General features: G+C 45.3%; 1 protein-coding gene across 7 annotated transcripts in view; it reads right to left on the reverse strand.

Moving 5' to 3' along the window:
* The window catches only part of CELF2 (CUGBP Elav-like family member 2), a 504,761-nt gene that overhangs the window by 14,091 nt on the left and 471,699 nt on the right, over window positions 1-18,971 (reverse strand). For 4 of the 7 annotated variants that reach the window (XM_037065948.1, XM_037065950.1, XM_037065952.1 and 1 more), the window contains 2 exons: window positions 8,690-8,809; window positions 1,329-1,526 (listed from right to left, as the gene is read on the reverse strand). In XM_037065948.1, coding sequence (XP_036921843.1) covers window positions 1,329-1,526; window positions 8,690-8,809 — 318 coding nt within the window. Of the gene's footprint in view, window positions 1-1,328; window positions 1,527-8,677; window positions 8,810-18,971 lie in introns of all 7 variants that reach the window. The other 3 variants (XM_037065949.1, XM_037065953.1, XM_037065951.1) reach the window with 2 other exon arrangements.

Below are 18,971 nucleotides of genomic sequence, written 5' to 3' on the forward strand. Positions count from 1 at the left end.
CAGCAAAGCAAGTGGGGGAACTGGCTGTGTGGTCCCTTCCGAGGAAGTCACTGTCTCCCAGGACCCTCCTGCTGCTCTCATCTGTCACCACTGTAGTCAGACTCCAGACAAAGGGGCCTCAAAGCAGGCTTTTGTGGAGTTGTGTATTTATGACACCGCGTCTCCACATGCCTGGGGGAACAGCCGTCCGAACCCGTGTGCGTGTTTAAAACATCTACAGTGGTTACAACCGGGAGTAAAGAGAAAGCTAAAATAATGAATAGGTTTTCAAGTAGTTTCTATTTTAAACAATCTCTGAGTTTTACAAACAGAAAAAAAAGCCTCTTTTTAAAAAACACATGAGTGTCTTTAAAGCTGTGTCCCTTTTAAAAATTCATAACTTTGTAAAGTAAAACTATTCTATTTCTTTATAGAATACTACCTTTAAAGTCAAAGTATTTAGACAAAAACAGTTTGGAATTACGGGGCGAAGGAAAAGGAGAGGGAAAGAAATCAAGCAAAACTCTTCAACAGCACGTCACCATAAGGATTTTTCTAGCTGCTTATCCCGTATTCTTAAGTGAGAAAGGGAATCAAAACCACGTTGAAAATTCTGCTTTTAAAGCAACTTCAATTAAGGAAGAAGAAACCAAAGGAAGAGTGAAAAAGAGACAACTCTTCCTATTTTGACTAGCTCATTAACTATTTTATAATTTGCTTTAATTTACTCTGAACTTTAACTTCCTGCCGTTCATTTTGCTTTACTGGCGGAGAAGCAGTGCAATCAATCCCTTATTTGCTGCTCCCCAGAAGACCCCCCCAGTTAAAGACCGAGTCGATCCTAACGGTAGATTTATTGTTCACCTGGACACCACCGCCTGCTAAGAGGCAGGCTACGCTGTCACGGCATGGCCCGGGCTCCGGGCAGCCTGGGATGGGCTGGACAGAGCGCTTCTCCCATAGGGATGGGCAGCTTCATCCCTCCCACTGGGGAGGAGCTGTGTGCGTGGGGAGAAGTAATGCTGATATCAGGGAGAAGGGGGTGGTTCCCAGGAATTTTTTGATGGCAGCAATTACTAAGCAATTGTGTATAAACACATAGTGGGTGAGAAACCCATCTCAAGAGGTAGCTGAAAAATTACAAGAAAAAAAGAAATATAAGTCTGAACAGGAAAGACTGAATCAAATGGTTTAAGATGATCAGGCTTCTCGAATGAAAAATCACAAATACTAGAAAGAAAACAGTTGCTTTCTAGCTCAGTCTAGGTGTTGCGAAAAGGAGCTCTGAAGGTGAAAGGTGCCCGTCAGGCCGGCCACACCGGGAGCGCCGGGCCGAGGGCGGCACGTACCTTCCTTCTGGCTGCCCGCCGCGCTCTGCTGCTGCAGCAAGCTCTGGCTGTACAGCGTGGGCAGTGCCGCGGCTGCGTACTGCTGAATCCCTGAGTAGGCCTGGGTGAGGGCGTCCATGGTGCCCGCTGTGCCGTTCGTCAAGCCCGTGGCGCCAAGTCCTCCATTCAGAGCCGCCATACCTGAGAGCATTTGAGCAACTTTACAAAAAACCCAACAATAGAGAAGAGAAACAGCACTTTTCATTAGTGCTTTCCAAAGGAAGTTAGAGGATCGTTTGACACAAGTACAACAAATAGCAAGTGCATGCAGCCAGCGTACCGATGAAAGCAACACCAACTTAAAATGAAACGACAAAGTCACACTGACAGTCATGGTAAAAGCACACACCGCAGCAAACCGAAGAACCCCCCGCGCGATGAGAACCCTCACTTCCTAGGCCATAGGCCAGCGACCAACACGCATCGAGGTGCTCCAGTCAGACAGTGCGTCTTCATTCCATGCAGCGTGCTACTGGCAAGTACTGGGGTTAGCCTTTGGAAATGAGAGCCTTCTGTTGCTTCTTAAAGCTGAGAAGCCGGTAGAAACCATTACCGGCAGCGGCCTGCAACATCTGTACAGTGAAATCTGTTTACTGGGCTCTTGGAGGCCCTGAGAGGTCGAGGTGGGAAGGAAAACACAAAACTGCTCTCCTGTAATCTGTCCGATGAGGAAAGGGCAGAGACGCCGTGCCCTGCACACAGTGGCCCAGTGGATCGGCAGTCCCACTAGCCGGCTCTCCTACACAGAGCGTTGCCAGGACTGGAGCTTAGGAAGAGCCTTTAGCTGACGAAGAGTGAAGACAGCACAGGAAAAAATGTGGGCCCTTCCCCTAACTGCAGAGACTGAAGTGGCTTATTCACTCTGAAAGGCTGCCCATGGAATGGGGCCATTTGTTTTCAGCAGCAACTAGTTAGATGCTTGGACAGACAGGCAGACACACACACGAATATCAATCAGTGCCCATGTAACCGGGGGTTTTGCCAATGGAAGGGCTGCGTGTTGTGTTTCCCAGTTAACCGAAGCTGACACCCGTTGTGGTGAGCTGGGTCTCGGCTCTTCGCCGATGTGAACTGGATATTGGCCAGCATACTTCTTTGATTTCTTTCTGCTTTATTCTGGCTGCTCTTCTGCTCTATTATGGTTGTTGATTGTGTCATATTTTCCCTGAACACTAAGTCCAAACAAGCAAGACTTTATAGAGTGTTAACTTTCATATGAGCTCAGGAAATGGAAGAGGTGACATCATAATTGTCTTTTGTTCCTTTTATGATTAAACCTTTTTCTCCCCTAAGGTCTGTTTCTGGGAGAACTTACTGAAAATGTTAAGTGACAATCTTGAAGGGGCTTGGGCTATTGATCAGGGCTATTGAATAGCAAAGATGACTAAGTCTGATTGACAAGGAAGTCTGCAGGGAACAGAGAACGACTGAGATAAGGATGCTTAGGAAATATGCCAGAATCAACATAACGGTCCTACCGGCATTTTGCTCCTTGCCGTCCTCGGGAAGCAGAGGTGGGGAACACACTGCTTTCTCCATAGTGCTTGTTATTTTGACAACTTCATCTCTTTGATTAAAAAAAAAACTACATATACAATATGAATCAGACCATTGCTTTACAACAGAGGACTCTCATAGTGTCTTAGGTCTGGTACTGTTCCTGGGGGCTTGAGGAGACAGAACTGGGCCCTGGGTGATGTCCCCAACTGTGACAGAAGCCTGAGGTGGGTGGAGTGGATGCAAAGAGAGCCTGAAGGACGGGAGAATGGAGCAGGCCTGCTGAGAAAGGAGACCAGGTACACCAGAAACACGAAGCTAGAGAGGGGTTAGCCCGCAGAAGTCCTGCCCACTCTGCTCGAGTTTCTTCTTATGAAGGAGTCTCTCAAATTTTTTGGCCAGGGAAGTAAGCGCTATTAAAGAGCTTGGACACAGTTTGTCCTCCTAATTAAACAATCCCTCGGATGACTCACATTTACTTTGCTGCCTGTTTCTTCTCCATCCCCATTATTCTACACAGCTGCTAAAGGGGTGGGGAGTAACTTCATCTTTTGGTCTTCCTATTTCATCCTCATCTCCTGGCATTTGTGTGAGTGCAAAAAAAAATCAGTGTGTCTGTTCTCAGAGAGGTGAGACGGGGTTGTAAAACAGCAGGGGAAGAGCAGAGCGCAGTTGCTCAGTGCTGCTGCTTTCAGTTTTGTCAGGCTGCTAATAGGTGCTAGGGATACAGATGGTCATGCCACGGGCTCCCCTCTGGAAAGTGAGGTTTCTGCGTGGGAAGAAATTCGAGGAGGAAAGTGAGCAGTGATTTGCCACTCCACTCAAGCGGAGTGAATGTTCCAGGTGTGCTGTGTGGCCTACAGAGCTGTGGGGAACACAGCGGCCTGACAAGCGGGCTGAAGCCAGAAGCTCCACTTACAAAGAACGTCCCCGAATTCCCTGGACAGCAATGGGATGGTTGCCAGCACTACAGCTCCCTGACGCCGTGTCTGCTAAGGGCCTCAAAGCGTTCAGGCCCTCCTGAGTGAAACCATGAAGGAGAGCCGTCCTGGGGTTTGCAGCCTCTGCTACCCGGCTTCCCCAGAGGGCTCACACACAGGGGGCATTTAACTGCCAGTTGCTGGTGGCCCTGACTCACTTCCCCTTCTGGGACAGGCCCTCTTTACTGTCCAGGATAGGTTAACAATCTTCTCTTTCTCCCTTTTTGGCATTTTTTTCCCTTTTGAAACAGAAGCAGAATCAACTTCATGCTCCTGAGACACTGGATAGATGTGCCAGGAGTNTGACGCGGTGTCTGCTAAGGGCCTCAAAGCGTTCAGGCCCTCCTGAGTGAAACCATGAAGGAGAGCCGTCCTGGGGTTTGCAGCCTCTGCTACCCGGCTTCCCCAGAGGGCTCACACACAGGGGGCATTTAACTGCCAGTTGCTGGTGGCCCTGACTCACTTCCCCTTCTGGGACAGGCCCTCTTTACTGTCCAGGATAGGTGAACAATCTTCTCTTTCTCCCTTTTTGGCATTTTTTCCCTTTTGAAACAGAAGTAGAATCAACTTCATGCTCCTGAGACACTGGATAGATGTGCCAGGAGTGGGGTCCTGTGTGGCTCCCAGCTATAGCCAGTGACGTTGCAGCCACCTCCCCACACTGTCCCGCTTACACTTCATAGTGGTTGGCTGTGATTTTGGACTCTCTCTCAGGGCAAATCTGCTCTCTGAAGGGTTCTGCTTGCTTCAGCTGGTTCCGTGTGTGAGAGGTAGCCAGGCTGGCCTTACGGCCTTACCGGTCTGGGGCGGGGAGGGAGAAGGCAGACGAGGCACCGAGTAAAAGGGGAGTACCACTCAGGCCTCTCCAGCCCACGCTTTCCTCCATGGCATAACCATCCTTTTGACAAAAATTAGGGCTAAAAATTCTAACAAGTACAAGTGTATTGAGAATATTTACAACCAAACTTATCCTGGAAATTCTGGTGTATTTGCCAAAAACTGAGGCAGAATAGGTAACTGATTACCTGGTAGAATTTGAAGGAGTTTCAAAGGAAGATTTCAACCTCTGAGAGTTATTCTTGTGGATTAATTTATGTTATTCTGTATTAAATAATCATATCAAAGATAACATGTCAATCCAGCTGCTGGTACGTCATTTTGTCTAAAAACTTGGCACAATAGAAACAGGCTTGAAGGAGGTTGAGTAAAATGCTTTACCCCTTAAACAAATAGGACTTGGCTTTGAAAAGGCCAAATGGATTGGTCATTTCACCCATTTAATCCAGGTTCCCATGAAAGCCACTCAGATGCGGGAGGCTGGGACAAAGTGTCAGGTGTGTCAAACCTCCACAAGAGAAGGGCCTTGCAAATGGCCTATCAGTAAAGTGAGTGTGTCTCTTGACTGCTAAGCACATGAAACTTCATTGTTTTCCAGAAGTCCTCATCTGATGGGAGACCCGAGGAATGATGAGATTACTGACTAGCTCTGTGAAAATGACACAGACATTTAAGATGTTTAAGGACCCTCCATAAACATGAACTTGACATTTTTTTCTAACCGCTATGAAGGCAGCACTGAACTGGAGAATCAGAGGCCAAGCACCAGAAGCAAAAACTACAGTTGTTTTCAAGCCACTCTGCTATGCCGTCTACCAAATAAAAATAGAGTGAAAGTGAAGAATGTATTGATGTATTCGCACAGATTTGAAATCTGCTTACTAGGTTTCCCTGGTGTAGGTCAAACATATCCTTCTAAGCTGCAAGCTGACAATGAGAACTTACATATAAAATGTCTAGAACCAGGGTAGGTGAGTAAGAATAGTACATATGGGACATTCACACATATGCTGGTGTTAATATGAAATATGTTAATAGGTGAAACCTCACGTTCTGTGCTTTTGTATACATCTAACTACATATATCTTGGTATATTCCAATGAAACAGATTAAAAGTCATTTCATCCTGTAAATAGAGCGACAAGCCAAAATAATATGCCCAAAGCATCTTTTCTTTTTCCTCCCTTACAAAAAATATTTCTATTTACCAGGCCTTTGTGGCTGGTTATATCCAGACCATCATACTTTTAAGCACTATATGGCTAAGCCACTTAAACAAGGAAAAATACACTTAGACACACAAAATCAGGTTTACACTCCTGGGTGGACACATCTGCAAAAAATATTTTCACCTTAGCTCAGATATGAATATTAAAAACATGCCTGAAGAACCATTAAATGTCTGTAAGCGAAAGCCCTGTTAGTGATTCACCCACATTCCTTCCGATCTGGACAATTTCCACTTCTAGCTTTAGTGTGCTGTACTAAATGAATGTATGAAGGAAGGAAAAGGAGATCAGATTCAGTTAAATTTAGCCAATTGTCTGCTAACCGAAATTTGAGGGGAGCAGGAAGAGGGTAAATTTAGCACTAAGATGAGCTGAGAATTAACTGTGGATTCCATCCACCTACTTCCATCTTGGCCCCTTTTTCCATGGGAACGAGCTGGCTCTATACAGTAAACCAGGAAACTCCGGGCAGCGAGCAGTGACTCCTGGGAGGGAGGGGATAGGAAACAGCAATGACATGGACGCTGAGGTCAAGTACTTTAGGAGCTGCCACTGTCCAGGTAACTTTCCTGATGACCTACTTTGAGAATTACTCAGTAGGACAGGTAGCATCACCATGGATGTTGAAGGACAATGGTCTGAAAGAGGCCGCCCTGTGTTAGGTTTTCTCCTTGTGTTTGAGACAGAAGCAAATATTAGCTGCTAGTTGTTGTTGGCATTGTTAAACGGCCTTGAACTAGAAACAGTCACCAAATCAGAAAGAACGTATTTTTATTTTGGCATGGTTTGTGCCTTAAACATTTTCCTGGCTCATACTCTTTGGTAGAGAGTAATTTGAAACTAGAAACATTCTTTATTTCCCAAGAACTATACAAACTTTTATTAATCCAATGGTAAAGAATTTTAAAAAACAAAACAACTTAAGCCTGTTGTCCTTGCCAGAAGCAAAACTTGTGTAACACAAATCTCACACAAGAACTAGCCAGTGTCTCTGCCACTCAACAAGTGGCCCCTCTCTAGCCCCTCATGATGATGGACGATGCCAGCAAAGTACAACACGTGACAGGATGGAGACAGACAGACACACAGACAAGAGGACGACACGCAACAGGCATGAGCACGTGCTGAGGAGGACAGCCACTCCCACTGGCCTGTTACTTTGCAGACCAAGGACAGGCAGGCGATCAAATCAAAGTCCTTGTTTTAGGGGAACTAGGTCCTGGGGCAAGAGAAGCAGCATGAAGGGCTGTGTGCAAACACACACACCTGCAACCGAGGGCAAGGACAAGTGGGCTGGAGCGTCTGCAGAACAAGGTCAGAAACAGGAGTCAAGGCACTGAGGGCTCTTGGCAAGGCGGGGCTGGAGGCGGTCTTACTGGATAAAATGTCTTGCTGTGCGTGATTACCACTTCATACACTATTTGCTACTGACGAGCCATCATACATAGAAGGACAGATGTTTTCTTTTTTGGTTCATGGTCAGATAAAACAGTTTAAGTTTTTGTTTTTTCTAGAGCATCTGAATGAAAGGATTTAATAAAAGCTGAATATTTCCTACCTTTAAATATATGACTTATTTTCTTATCAGGATTGTAAGTGTTAGCTTTCATTTGGAGGAGTTCTAGGTTCTTTTTTATCAAATACATTGCAAGGTATTTTTGACCCTTTCAAGTATAGAATTACTGGGATTTTTTTTTGCCTTTTTAAGAAAATTGTACTGTCTGCTCAATAAGTGCACTTATTGAATTATGGCTTAAAACAGGGCAATGTGCCAAGACCGCCTTTCTTAGTGCTGAAAATGGGTGGTGTTGGGTTGCCTGGGCTGCATGGTAGGCAGCTGGACCCTCAAATCGGAATTTCTTTGGGCCATCACGGACCTGATGGGCTTAGCTGCTCTCAGGCTCCCGGGGACCAAGCTGAGGGAAAGGCAGATGAGGTGCCTGCCCTGTGGGCTGAGGACCTCCCCCAGCGCAGGAGCCAACAGCGAGCATGAACCTCCAATATGCTTATCTGCTGGCGGGGTACTGTGCCCCGCAGAGATCTAAAGTGCCGGATGTGGGTCCGATACGTAGGACAGAACCTAGAGTTCTTCAGCGAGTCCCCATGTCCCAGAGCTGGGTGACTGGGTGAGCAGTCTGCCTCACCCTGCCGTGCTTCATAGAGACTCCTGACTGTTCCCTTCAGCAGTGGCTCCTATCTGCTCAGCTGGATTTCCTTCTTTTCAAGGCCTCATTCACGCCCCTGCCCCCATAAAACTGTCATGAATCTTTGGGTTTTTAGAGCTGGAGAGCACCTTTAAGATCATCTGATCCAGAACTTTCAATTTCCAAGTGGGAAAATGAAGCTCAGAGCGGGGCAGTGATTTGCCCAAGATCCTACAAGTAATTGCTTGCAGATTGGGGGCTGGATCCATGTGTCCTGATTTCTGGTCCATCAATTTTCCTATTATTAGCACACTGCCTCTTAGAAGAACAGAACAAATCCGAAATCCAACCAAACCCCTCAAAACCTGCAAATAACTGCCAACCACAGAAATGTGTGGATGAGTATACACATGCTGTATATTAGCAAAAGACGGGTGGAGAGTGGTTGGGTGATTTTTGAGGCAAAAGGAACCTAGACAGTGTCTGCCTATCAAAGCATGTGCTCCTCCACCCCAAGTATTAGTTCTCCCTGTTCTGTATCCTTTTTTGGGTCATTTCTGGCTGACCATTTTTTCTGGGGAGAATTTGGGGGAAGGCTGTCCACCAGAGCAGCAAATACTCACTGTTTATGGTACCTGCAAGTGCATTAATATTGTTCAGCCCCACAGTGGCTCCCGCCAGTCCTTGCAGAGTCCCAAGAGAGGTCAAAGAGTTCATGGCCGCACCAGCAGTGGAGTTGGGGGTCGAAGCAGCCACTGAAAAACAAAAAGAGGGTGGGAAAAGGGGGAGAGAAAGCACAAAATGAGGGAAAGCCAACTGGCCCAGCAAGTAATCCGTCCTCACCGCAGCAGATGGAGCCAGGGAGTTGTGCTATGTGGCGGGTGAGAAAGACACATGGGATGGCACTTATGGCGCTTCTGACCGTGATTAGGTTTGCTGATTAATAAGAATAACCATAGCTCTGTTTGCCAGTGCCATGACCATCCCCATGCCGGTTGGGAGCAGACAATTGGAGTCCTGGCTGGGTAGGCTCACCCCTCCTTAGCCCGCTTCAGTCCCATGTGTCCTGGTGTCCAGTCCACTGACTTTTGGAGGCCTCGGTGCTCTAAGTCTCCTGCTCATCCAGGGTAACGAATTAAGGAGTCGGGGAGTAACACACACTGTTTGGCTTCCTTATTGTTTCTGCTTCAGAGCCATCATTTTCTCAATGAAGTTTAGAAAAAAGAAATCATACATCTTCCTGAATTTGACAGAAGCCTCCAGAACCCTGGGAACCGTGGTAATAGATGGGGTGGAACATAGGAGATCAAATCATTTTGGTCCAAAGTCTCCTTCCCTTGGTCTCTAAACCACCTCTTATCAAACGACAGTTTCGCTGGGATACGATTCCCACACCGTAACACCCCCCGCCCCCCGCAGTGTACACAGTTCAGTGGTTTTCAGTATACGTGCAGAGTTGCACAACCAGCACCACCATCTAACTTTAGAACGTTTTTACTCCTGAAGGAAACCCATACCCTTCTGACACTGGCATCCACTGATCTCTGTACTTTCTCTATGGACTTGTCTATTCTGGACATTGCGCTTGAATGGAATCTTAAAATACGTGTTCTTTTGTGATTGTCTTCTTTCACTTAGCAAAACGTTTTCAAGGTTCATCCATGTCGTAGCCTGTGACAGTGCTTTCTCCCTCCTGATTGCTAAATAATACACCATTGTATGGAAACACTACATTCTGCTGATCGGTTTCCGAGCCGTGGACATTTTGGTGGTTTCTACTTTTGGGTTACTATGAATAATGCTGCTGTGAGCATTGTGTGTAAGTTTCTGTGAAGACCTGTTTTTATTCTCTTGAGTATACACGCAGTATATACACAGGGCTGGGACTGCTGGGTCACGTGCTAAATCCACTCAACATTGTGAAGAAATGCCAAACTGTTCTCCAAAGTAGTTGTACTCCCTGTACTTTTTACAACTATTATCTGTACATTAAAAAACTAAAAGAAACCATGCTTAAAGAATTAAAGAGAGATATGATGACAATGTTCATCAAATAAGAGAGACAAATTACAAAAATGAACAAAATGGAAATCCTGGAATTGATAAATGCTTCTGTAAATAATAGAAGCTAGCCTACATTTCTACTACCTTACATTTGTAGAGCTTCACGATCTGCTGACTTTTTCCACACACATCATCTTTATTTATCCTGGTGATGGAAAGGAAGGCTACACTCAACTCGGACCGTGGCTCAAAGTAGCCCTTGCTCCATTTCCAGCTGTGCAATTGCTGTGAGTGTGAAACTTTTTTCCATCCAGCATGGGCAGGACCATCACCCATCTTCCTGGAAGGCCCCTGCCCAGCAGGAGGGCATGCATCCCTCTCTGCCACAAGGGACCACAGAGCAGTGTTTGCGATGCACTTCGCTTGGGACTCATTTGGATGAGGCCAGATCACATGTCAAAACACTGAATTCCCCACCTTCTCACATTTCTGTCCATGTATGACATTGGCTTCTGACACCTCATAATGTGTATCTATTTTCTTTCTCTTTTAAAAAAATAATTATATATAATCAAGCCGAAGTTTCTAGTCCCTTTGTATTATCGAACTTTGCAAATACCGACAAAAGCAGAGGCAATGACAACAAGCTCCAGTAAACTCATATCTAGATTCTAGAATATTTGAGAACCCATTCCCAAAACCTAAATGTATTTTTTTAACTTTATTTTATTTTTTTACCATCGTCGGAGGTCATACTTACTGATTTTTAGAGAGAAGGAAAGGGAGGGCGAGAGAAAGAGAAACTTTGATTTGAGAGAGAAACACCCATTGGTTGTTTCTCTACGCACCCCAACCAGGGACCAAAGACACAACCCAGGCACATGTCCTCACTGGTTATGGGACGACACCCCTTCCAGCCTCGCCATGCCAGCCAGGGTCTAAGTGTATTTTAAAGCAAATTTCAGACCTCATGCCACTTCACTTTTACATACTTCTGTATGTAACTCTTAAAATTGGGCCTTTTTTTAAAAAAAACCCATACAGGATAGGAATTGATTGTGGGAGTGGGGAAGGGGGGTGGGGGGCAGGGGAGAGAGCATAGGTGGAGGGAATTGGGACAACTGTAGTAGAAAAAACAATGAAAAAATACCCACACCATTATTAAACCTAACAAAATAATTTCTTGGCTTCATTATGTGTACTATCTTGTTTAGGATTTTTTCACCTATATACACGAGTAAGATAAGTATTTTTCCTTTTTATACTGTCCTTAGTTTTGCTATCAAGCTTTTGCAACCCTCATAAAATGACTGAGAGAATGCCCTTATTTTTCCATTCTCTGGAATAGATAGTATAAAGCTAAATACTTAACTTAAATGTAACTTAAATGTTTGGTAGAACTTGCCAGTAAAAATGACCTGGACTTGATATGGGATAGTTGTAAAATATTGATTACATTTCTCTAATAAAGAGAATTATACAACTTCTGTTTTTCCTCTTGAATTAGTTTGATTACGTTATAGCTTTTAGGAATTTGTATATTTCAAGATTCCAAATTTACATTGGTATTAAAACCTAATGTGCTATTGGAAACAGTAGAAATTTTGGTGGTGAACAATGAAGAGGAGCCTTGTAGCTCCATAATAGCAAAATGATAGCCAAACTAGGAGCTTAATCGAGAGAACCAGAGAAAGAGGAAGTTAAGATGAGCCCTCCTGGGGTCAGAGAAAGCTTCAGAAAATGGCCTTGAAGAATCTCCCTGTGAAGGGGCCTGATGTGAACTGAACCAGGCTGGAGGGGCATTTTATGCCCCAGGGCCAAAAACAATAGATCATAGGAGTAGAAATTAGTGGAGGCTAACAGCTGGATGTAATAAGAATAGAAAACGACCCACCAGAAATTTAAGGAGATCAGGCGAAGAGGTAGTCAGAAAGCCACTTGAAACTGTTATGCCATTTAAAAAAGAAAACATAAGAATGTCACAGCCCAAGGCTATGTCCTCTAAGGAGTGACATCAGAAGCACAGCGAAGTGGAATTGGTTTTGTTGAACTGGTCTAGCTAAGTCACTAAGCAAATAAGCAAAAGAAGTTGGCTTCAGATAGAGGGGAGATAAGAGTGAGGAAGACCAGTATCCGGAATTGCTATGATATATTACCTAAAATGTCCAGCTGTAAACAATTACGAGATTTGGAAAGAAACAGGTGATGGAGACTGCATTTGAGAGGGCTCAGTATACTTCGCAAACAAAGACCACTGTAGCTACTACAAATCTGTTCAAAGAACTAAAGGAAACCATGCTTAAGTAAAGAAATGTATGATGACAATGTTTCATTAAATGACAGAGAGGGAAACTACAGAAATGACCAAAATGGAAATTCTGGAATTGAAAAGTAAATCAAAGAAATAAAGAATGCACTGCGGGGAGCAGTAGTTGATTTGAGCAGGCAGAAGACCGAGCCTCACAGAAATGCGGGACACCGTTAAGCACATTAACAGACGTGTAATGGGAGTACCACAAGTAGAGAAAAGAGCAGAAAAATACGCAAAGAGATGATGACAAAGAACTTCCTAACTTTGGTGAAAAACATTAATCTATATATCCAAGAAAGTCAACAGACTACAGAGTAATACAAACAGACCATACCCAGACATGTGACAGTAAAATGCTGAAAGCCAAAGGTTGAGAGAAAAATCCTGAAATCAGCAAGAGAAAAAAAAGATGACTAATCATGTATAGGGGAGGCCCCAGTAAGAGGAACAGTGGGCTTCTTGGAAGAGTGGACCTGAAAGTGGTGGGATGGCATATTCCAAGTGCTGAGAAGAAAAATCTATTAACTAAGAACCTTATGTCCAGCAAAACTATCTTCCAAAAATGAAGGAGAAATAATGACACTCCTAAATGAACAAAAACCAAGACTTTGTTGCTAGCAGATGTGTTTTACAATAAACACTACAGTGAGTTCTTTGGGTTGAAAGCATGTGATTCCAGACAGTAATTAGAATGTATGCACACACACACCCCCCAAAAGAAACTCCCAAAGAACATTAATGAAGGCAATTATAATAGATAGCATAATTGCATTTTCCTCCTTTCTGCTCTTGATGTAAAAATCAGTTGTCTAAAATAATACGTATATAATTGCGTTGTTGGGCCTATAACACAGGGAAGGTAATATATTTGATAATAAAACCACAAAGGTGGGTGGGAGGACAACACTGTGTTGGGGCAAGGGAATTATGCCAAATGGTAATCACACAAAGAAATGGAGAACCAAAAATGGCACCTAGGAGGGTTACCGACAAACTGCCCGTATGTATCTGCTCTCCTTCTTCTACTTTCTTTAAGAGACATTAGGTCGTATAACACAGTAATTACAGTAAGATATTGTTGGGTTGGGAATATGTATATAGATGTAAATATGTGCACAAATAATAGCATAAGAAGGGCAGGAGGGGAGAGTTCTGTAGCAGGAGATTTCTGTATCTCACCACCACTGAGTGAGTATAATCTGAAAGAGAGTCTGGTAAGTCGGGGTCTATTGTAAGTCCTAGGGAAACCACTGAGAAAATAAAAATGGAAAATATCATGAAAGGAATTAAAATGTTATACTAGAAAATATTTCCTTAATGCAAAATAAAGCTATAAAGGGCAGAGGAACAAAAAGCTATGTGATACGCAGAAAACAAAAAGTCCAAAGGCACATGTAAATGTAACCGTATCCATAAGAACATTAAGTGTGAATGAATTAAATGATCCAATTAGAAGGCAGGGATTGTTAGACTGGGTTAAAAAACCCAAAAATTAAAAATCAGATCTGTCTATACTGTCTCAAGGAGACACACTTCAGAATCAAACACACAAATAGGCTGAGGGTAAAGAATGGAAAAATATATACCACGCAACAGCCACCATGCAAGCTGGATTGGTTATAATAGGAGACAATATAGACTTTCTGGCAATTTTAGAGAGACAGAAAATTGGATCAACTGCTTGCACTGCAAAGGACCTTAAGATGTTTCTCATGAAAATCTGTGTCTTTGTCCGATGAAATGTAGCTAATAAAAGAACTCCAGTGGCAGTGTACAATGGCTGTCAGACAACTCTTGTTTGATTCAGGGCTCTATTCTTTACCTCCCTCATACTCTTCATTCAGATCTGAGAGAAGGGAAAGGAAGGGAAAGGAATGGAAAGGAACAGGGTGAGAAGATGAGATAATCCCTCACGGCACAGGAAATGAATATGAAGCAAACTGGGAGGAGGTGTGGAGGGGGGGTCAGCTGGGTAAGCGGACCAGGAAACTCTGGCACTCGTCCGATAAACACGTAGGAGCTACTGTTATTATCAGGGAGGCCCACGACGCGCTGCCATTCATGCCCAGGATGGAGAAGTGTGGGCAACCAGAGGCCTAAAAGCAGCAACGTGGAGAAAGCCGCTTAGCAGAAGGAGCACCCCACATTCCTAGGGAGTTTCATGATGGACCTCTCGTCACGATGACGTTGTGGAGTATTCAGTGTGACTGCCGGAGACACAAAACGCGAGACAGGGTCTTGTTTCCTCAGTCTCCGCAGCTTAAAAGGGCCAGACCTCATTCATGGCACAGGCCTCACTAGTCCCTAATGCTCCAGGGGTCCCCTCCACCTGGCCTCCGGTGGCAGGAGAAGGACCACACAGGTTGGTGAGCATGGGCATCCCCGAGGAGGGCAGGGAAACGTGTCCGAGGTTGGCCGCCGAGGTACTGAAAAATGAGGCTGTGCCTCTAAAAAAATGACACGTCATTACCACGTCACCACCCTCTTCTAAAAACAAAACTGGAGGCCACGGGGACTGTAGTTAAAACTGAGTGCTCTGGACTCACACTGTTTGTTTTTCTCTGGCTTTAGTTCCACCATTTTTAAATGGAGAAAAAAAATACCCAATTTAAAACAACAGAGGATTCAGTGTGGTGAGCTGTGTCACGACCTCCGCGCAGTGTCTGGCACCAGCTGGGGGGTTTAGATCTTCACCTGCTGGGTACAGATTGAACTGAGGGTCAGGCCTATACGAAATGTATTTCGTAAAAGAACAAAAAATACATACGATTTCCTCCACTTTCAGTCTGCACACCTTCAATTCTTGACGACTGCACAACCATTGGTGTTTTTTTCTGTTGGATGGCCCTCGTTGCCTCACATGAAATTCTAGAGGGGATCCCACGTACCAGCCCTCGAGGCCCCTCTGACAAAGACCATGGCGGGCACTGCTGGCTGCCTCATGCAGAGAAATCAAAGCAGCAGGAAACAGGCTCGGTCAGTCACCTACTTCTAGCTAGAGTTTCCCTCAGTGTTGAGAGGAAAAGGGGCTGCATGACATTAGAACTGGCTGATCTCTTGCTTCATGGGTGATTTTCCACATCCTTCAAGTCTCAGAGGATCTGAGGACGAGGTGGGTTAATAACAGTCACACTCTGCTTGTGTGGGTAATTCACAATTTTGATAGTGAACAGTGAGCTGGAGAGAGAACTCATAACAGAGGAAGCCTGGGTTTAGGGGCTACAGGAAAGGTGGGGAGGTTGGGTAACACAGTGGGCCCAATTCGTGACTGATAATAAAGATAAAATATGCAGATCCAAAGTCTCCACATCTTGGTTTTCTATTTATTAAAAAGCCCCGGGAGACCTGCTGCAGTGAACATAGTTTCACTGCACAGACTGAATATAGACTGAACATAGTTTCCTGACGTCTTATGATGCTGTTCTTGTTCAGTCCCAACAGACAGATGGGGCCAGGGTGAAGAACAGGAAGGAGAGGAATCAAGCAGAAGACAAAGAAAAATGAACTAAATAACTTGCCTTAAAGTGTGGAGATGCATCCGTGGCTGATGTGGCTCAGTGGATTAAGTGCCAGACTGCGCACCAAACGTTCACTGGTTTGATTCCCTGTCTAGGGCACATGCAAGGGTTGCAGCCAGGTCCCTGGTGGGGAGTGTGCAAGAGGCGACCACATACTGATGTTTTTCTCCCTCCCATCCCCTCTGTGTAGAAGGAAAAAAAAGCCTTCAAAACATTGAGAAGATGCTATGTGCCCATCTTTGGACGGTATCCTGAACATACGCCCCAGTTGAGTCTAAGAGGGAAAAGAGACCTTGACTGCATATCCAGTTGCCTTTAAGAATTCTAGTCAATATAGTCTACTTAAAGAAAAAAAAAAAAACACCCAAAAAACCCCAGATTTGTCACACAGCCAACCTCAATCAGATGCTTCAGAACTAAATATTCAACACATGCATACTAGAGAGAGAGACCCTAGACACAATAGACAGAGGCAAATTAAATGCCAGCAACACACACATTTTCCTATTTCTGTGTTGGCAGACTTCACGATGCTGCCTTGGGTAATTGCATTTTGCCCACCTAAAATTCCCTTCAGTCTCCACTGAGAACTGTATCCTTTGCTTCCTCAATTAAATTGTTTACAGAACGCCAAAGGAACACTTTGGGAGAGGGGCGGGAAGTAAAGGTCAGGTCATAACTGCCCACAGCACCTCTTTCCGTGGAATGCCGCTCCTCGCAAGGAGCAGGTTACACAACACAGCCCAGAGGAATGCCGGCGGGACAGCTCCGACGGCTTCGCCCTGCTCACCTGGCGGCAGGCATAACTTGTCACATGTCCCATTTTGTGCCTCTTTCACCACTGGCTAAAAATCCCCAGCCAGCCCAAAGTGTTATGACCAGCTGGCTAACTAGGAAATAAGATGTCTTGTATGGCCGAAAGCCATGTTTTTATGACCTCACATGGCAACACAGTCCTGTGCCTTTTTATGGGGGGAAACGTATGTGTGGGGGGGGGCATTGGGGTATTAGTGAGGGGAGTTGGCAGGTAAAAAAGGGACACTGCTGGTGAGGACGAGTCAACTGTCCTGGTTCCAGGGTTCCTTCGCTGCTTTGACCAAGCAGTTCATTGTCAGAAAGACTGCAAGCTGAGTAGTCTGCAAACACCTTTCCCAGTCCAGGAGCCAAGTTTTCTCCTCAGGGCTATGCTGTGTCTTGAATGGACAATGTATCCAGAAGAGTTTCTTGGCTCGGGTAAAAACTGTAGGTCACAGAATGCCTAGGTCACTAGATCCCTTGCTATAAAAGGTGGGAAGAAAAAAAGTAGGGCCCTGGCTGGTGTGGCTCAGTGGACTGAGTGCCAGCCTACAAACCAAAGGGTTGCTGGTTCTATTCCTAGTCAGGGCACATGCCTGGGTTGTGGGCCAGGTGCCCAGCAGGGAGTGTGTAGGAGGCAACCACACATTGATGTTTCTCTCCCTCTCTGTCTCCTTCCCTTCCCCTCTCTCCAAAAACAAACAAACAAACAAATAAAAATCTTTTTTAAAAAAGGGCAGGAAGGAAGGAAAAGGCAAGGAAAGCAAAGAAAAAGAAAATAGTGCTACTAGGGCCCTTGGAATAACTGACAGAACAGAGCTGAAATTGGGACTTGCCTATTTGGAAAAACAGAGTATTTGTTTCTCTTCCTTCATTTCCAGCAAAAGGATGGTAAGTCTTTTTTATGTGTATTCATTTTAGGTTGGCACCTCCCAGGCAACCTGTGCTCCAGATACGGAGTTGTTCCCACTTGGAGACGAGGACGCCGAGGACTCGCCCAGTGCACAGGGTGAGGGGGTGCAGCCCCCGAGCTGCATGCGTGAGTCCGTGACGAGGTGGCCACACTGTGTCCGCCACTGAGACATATGATGGTTGTGGGAGTGGGGCAATTAATAAAACTTTCTTAAACCAGCCCAAAGAACAAGCAAGCCTGATCTTACTGGAATGTAAAAAGTACTTCCTTTATTTTATTTTTAGTTTTATTCGTGCCAGAGATAAATGCTTACTCGTTTTTCCTCAGTTTCCCTAAGAAAAGGACCTTGGCCCCATTTCCCAGGTCGGAGCTCCAATCTTGAGCTGGACCACCGCCCCCCCCTTCCCCCCCAGCCTGCTCCAGTCTTGGTCTCCCTTGCAGGAGGATGAGGAACTAATCCAACTGCAGAGACCCGGAAGGGCCTGACATCCAGTGGCCGGGGGATGGACCGCTGACCTGAGACACCACACACAAACTGGTGCTTGACAGTGGCCCTCCTGTTCTCTGTTCCTTCTCTGTCCTGACCTCTGCATTGCTGGGTAGGCAGATTAAATGTATGTGGGTCCCCAGGGCTATGCTTGGAGAGGGAGGGAGGAATATTACTACTGTGTTCTCTGTGGTAGGCAGAGTAACGGTTCCTTTCCTGAACGATGTCCATGTCATAATGCCAGGGACCTTAGATTACGTGACCAGGAGGGATTCGGAGTCTGTCCGGCTGTTGGAGAGAGGTGGGGACCATCCTGGATTGTCTAGAAAGGCCCCACATCATCACTAGGGTCCTTGTTGGTGGAAGAGGGAACGGAAAGAGCACCAGAGACATGACTGTGGGATGTGTGGGCTAGACAATCCTGCTCATGAAGATGGAAAAGGGGTCCCAAGTCAAGAAAAGTCAGTGGCCTCTAGAAGTTGAAAAAGCAAGGAAATGGATTCTCCCCTGGAGCTTCCAGGAAGGAGTGCACCGTGCTGATACCTTGGCTTCTGCCCACTGAGTATGCTGGGCGTCTGACCTAGACAATTGTAATAAAGTAAATTTGTGACCCTGGCCAGCATGACTCAGTGGGTTGGAGCATCATCCCCTAGACTGAAGGGTTGTGGGTTCAATTCCCGGTCAGGGTACGTACCCAGGTTGTGGGTTCCATCCCTGGTTGGGGTGTGTATGTCAAGGCAACCAAATCAATGTTTCTCACATCGATGTTTCTCCCTCCCTCTCTCTCTCCAGTGAAAAAATATCCTTAGGTGAGGATAAAAATAAAATAAAATAAATTTGTGTTGTTTCAAGCCAATACATTTGTGGTAATGTTTCATAGCAGTAATAG

This window comes from Sturnira hondurensis, unplaced genomic scaffold, assembly GCF_014824575.4.
Source record: "Sturnira hondurensis isolate 20B ecotype Veracruz unplaced genomic scaffold, ASM1482457v3 Scaffold0016284, whole genome shotgun sequence".
Lineage (NCBI taxonomy): Eukaryota > Metazoa > Chordata > Mammalia > Chiroptera > Phyllostomidae > Sturnira > Sturnira hondurensis.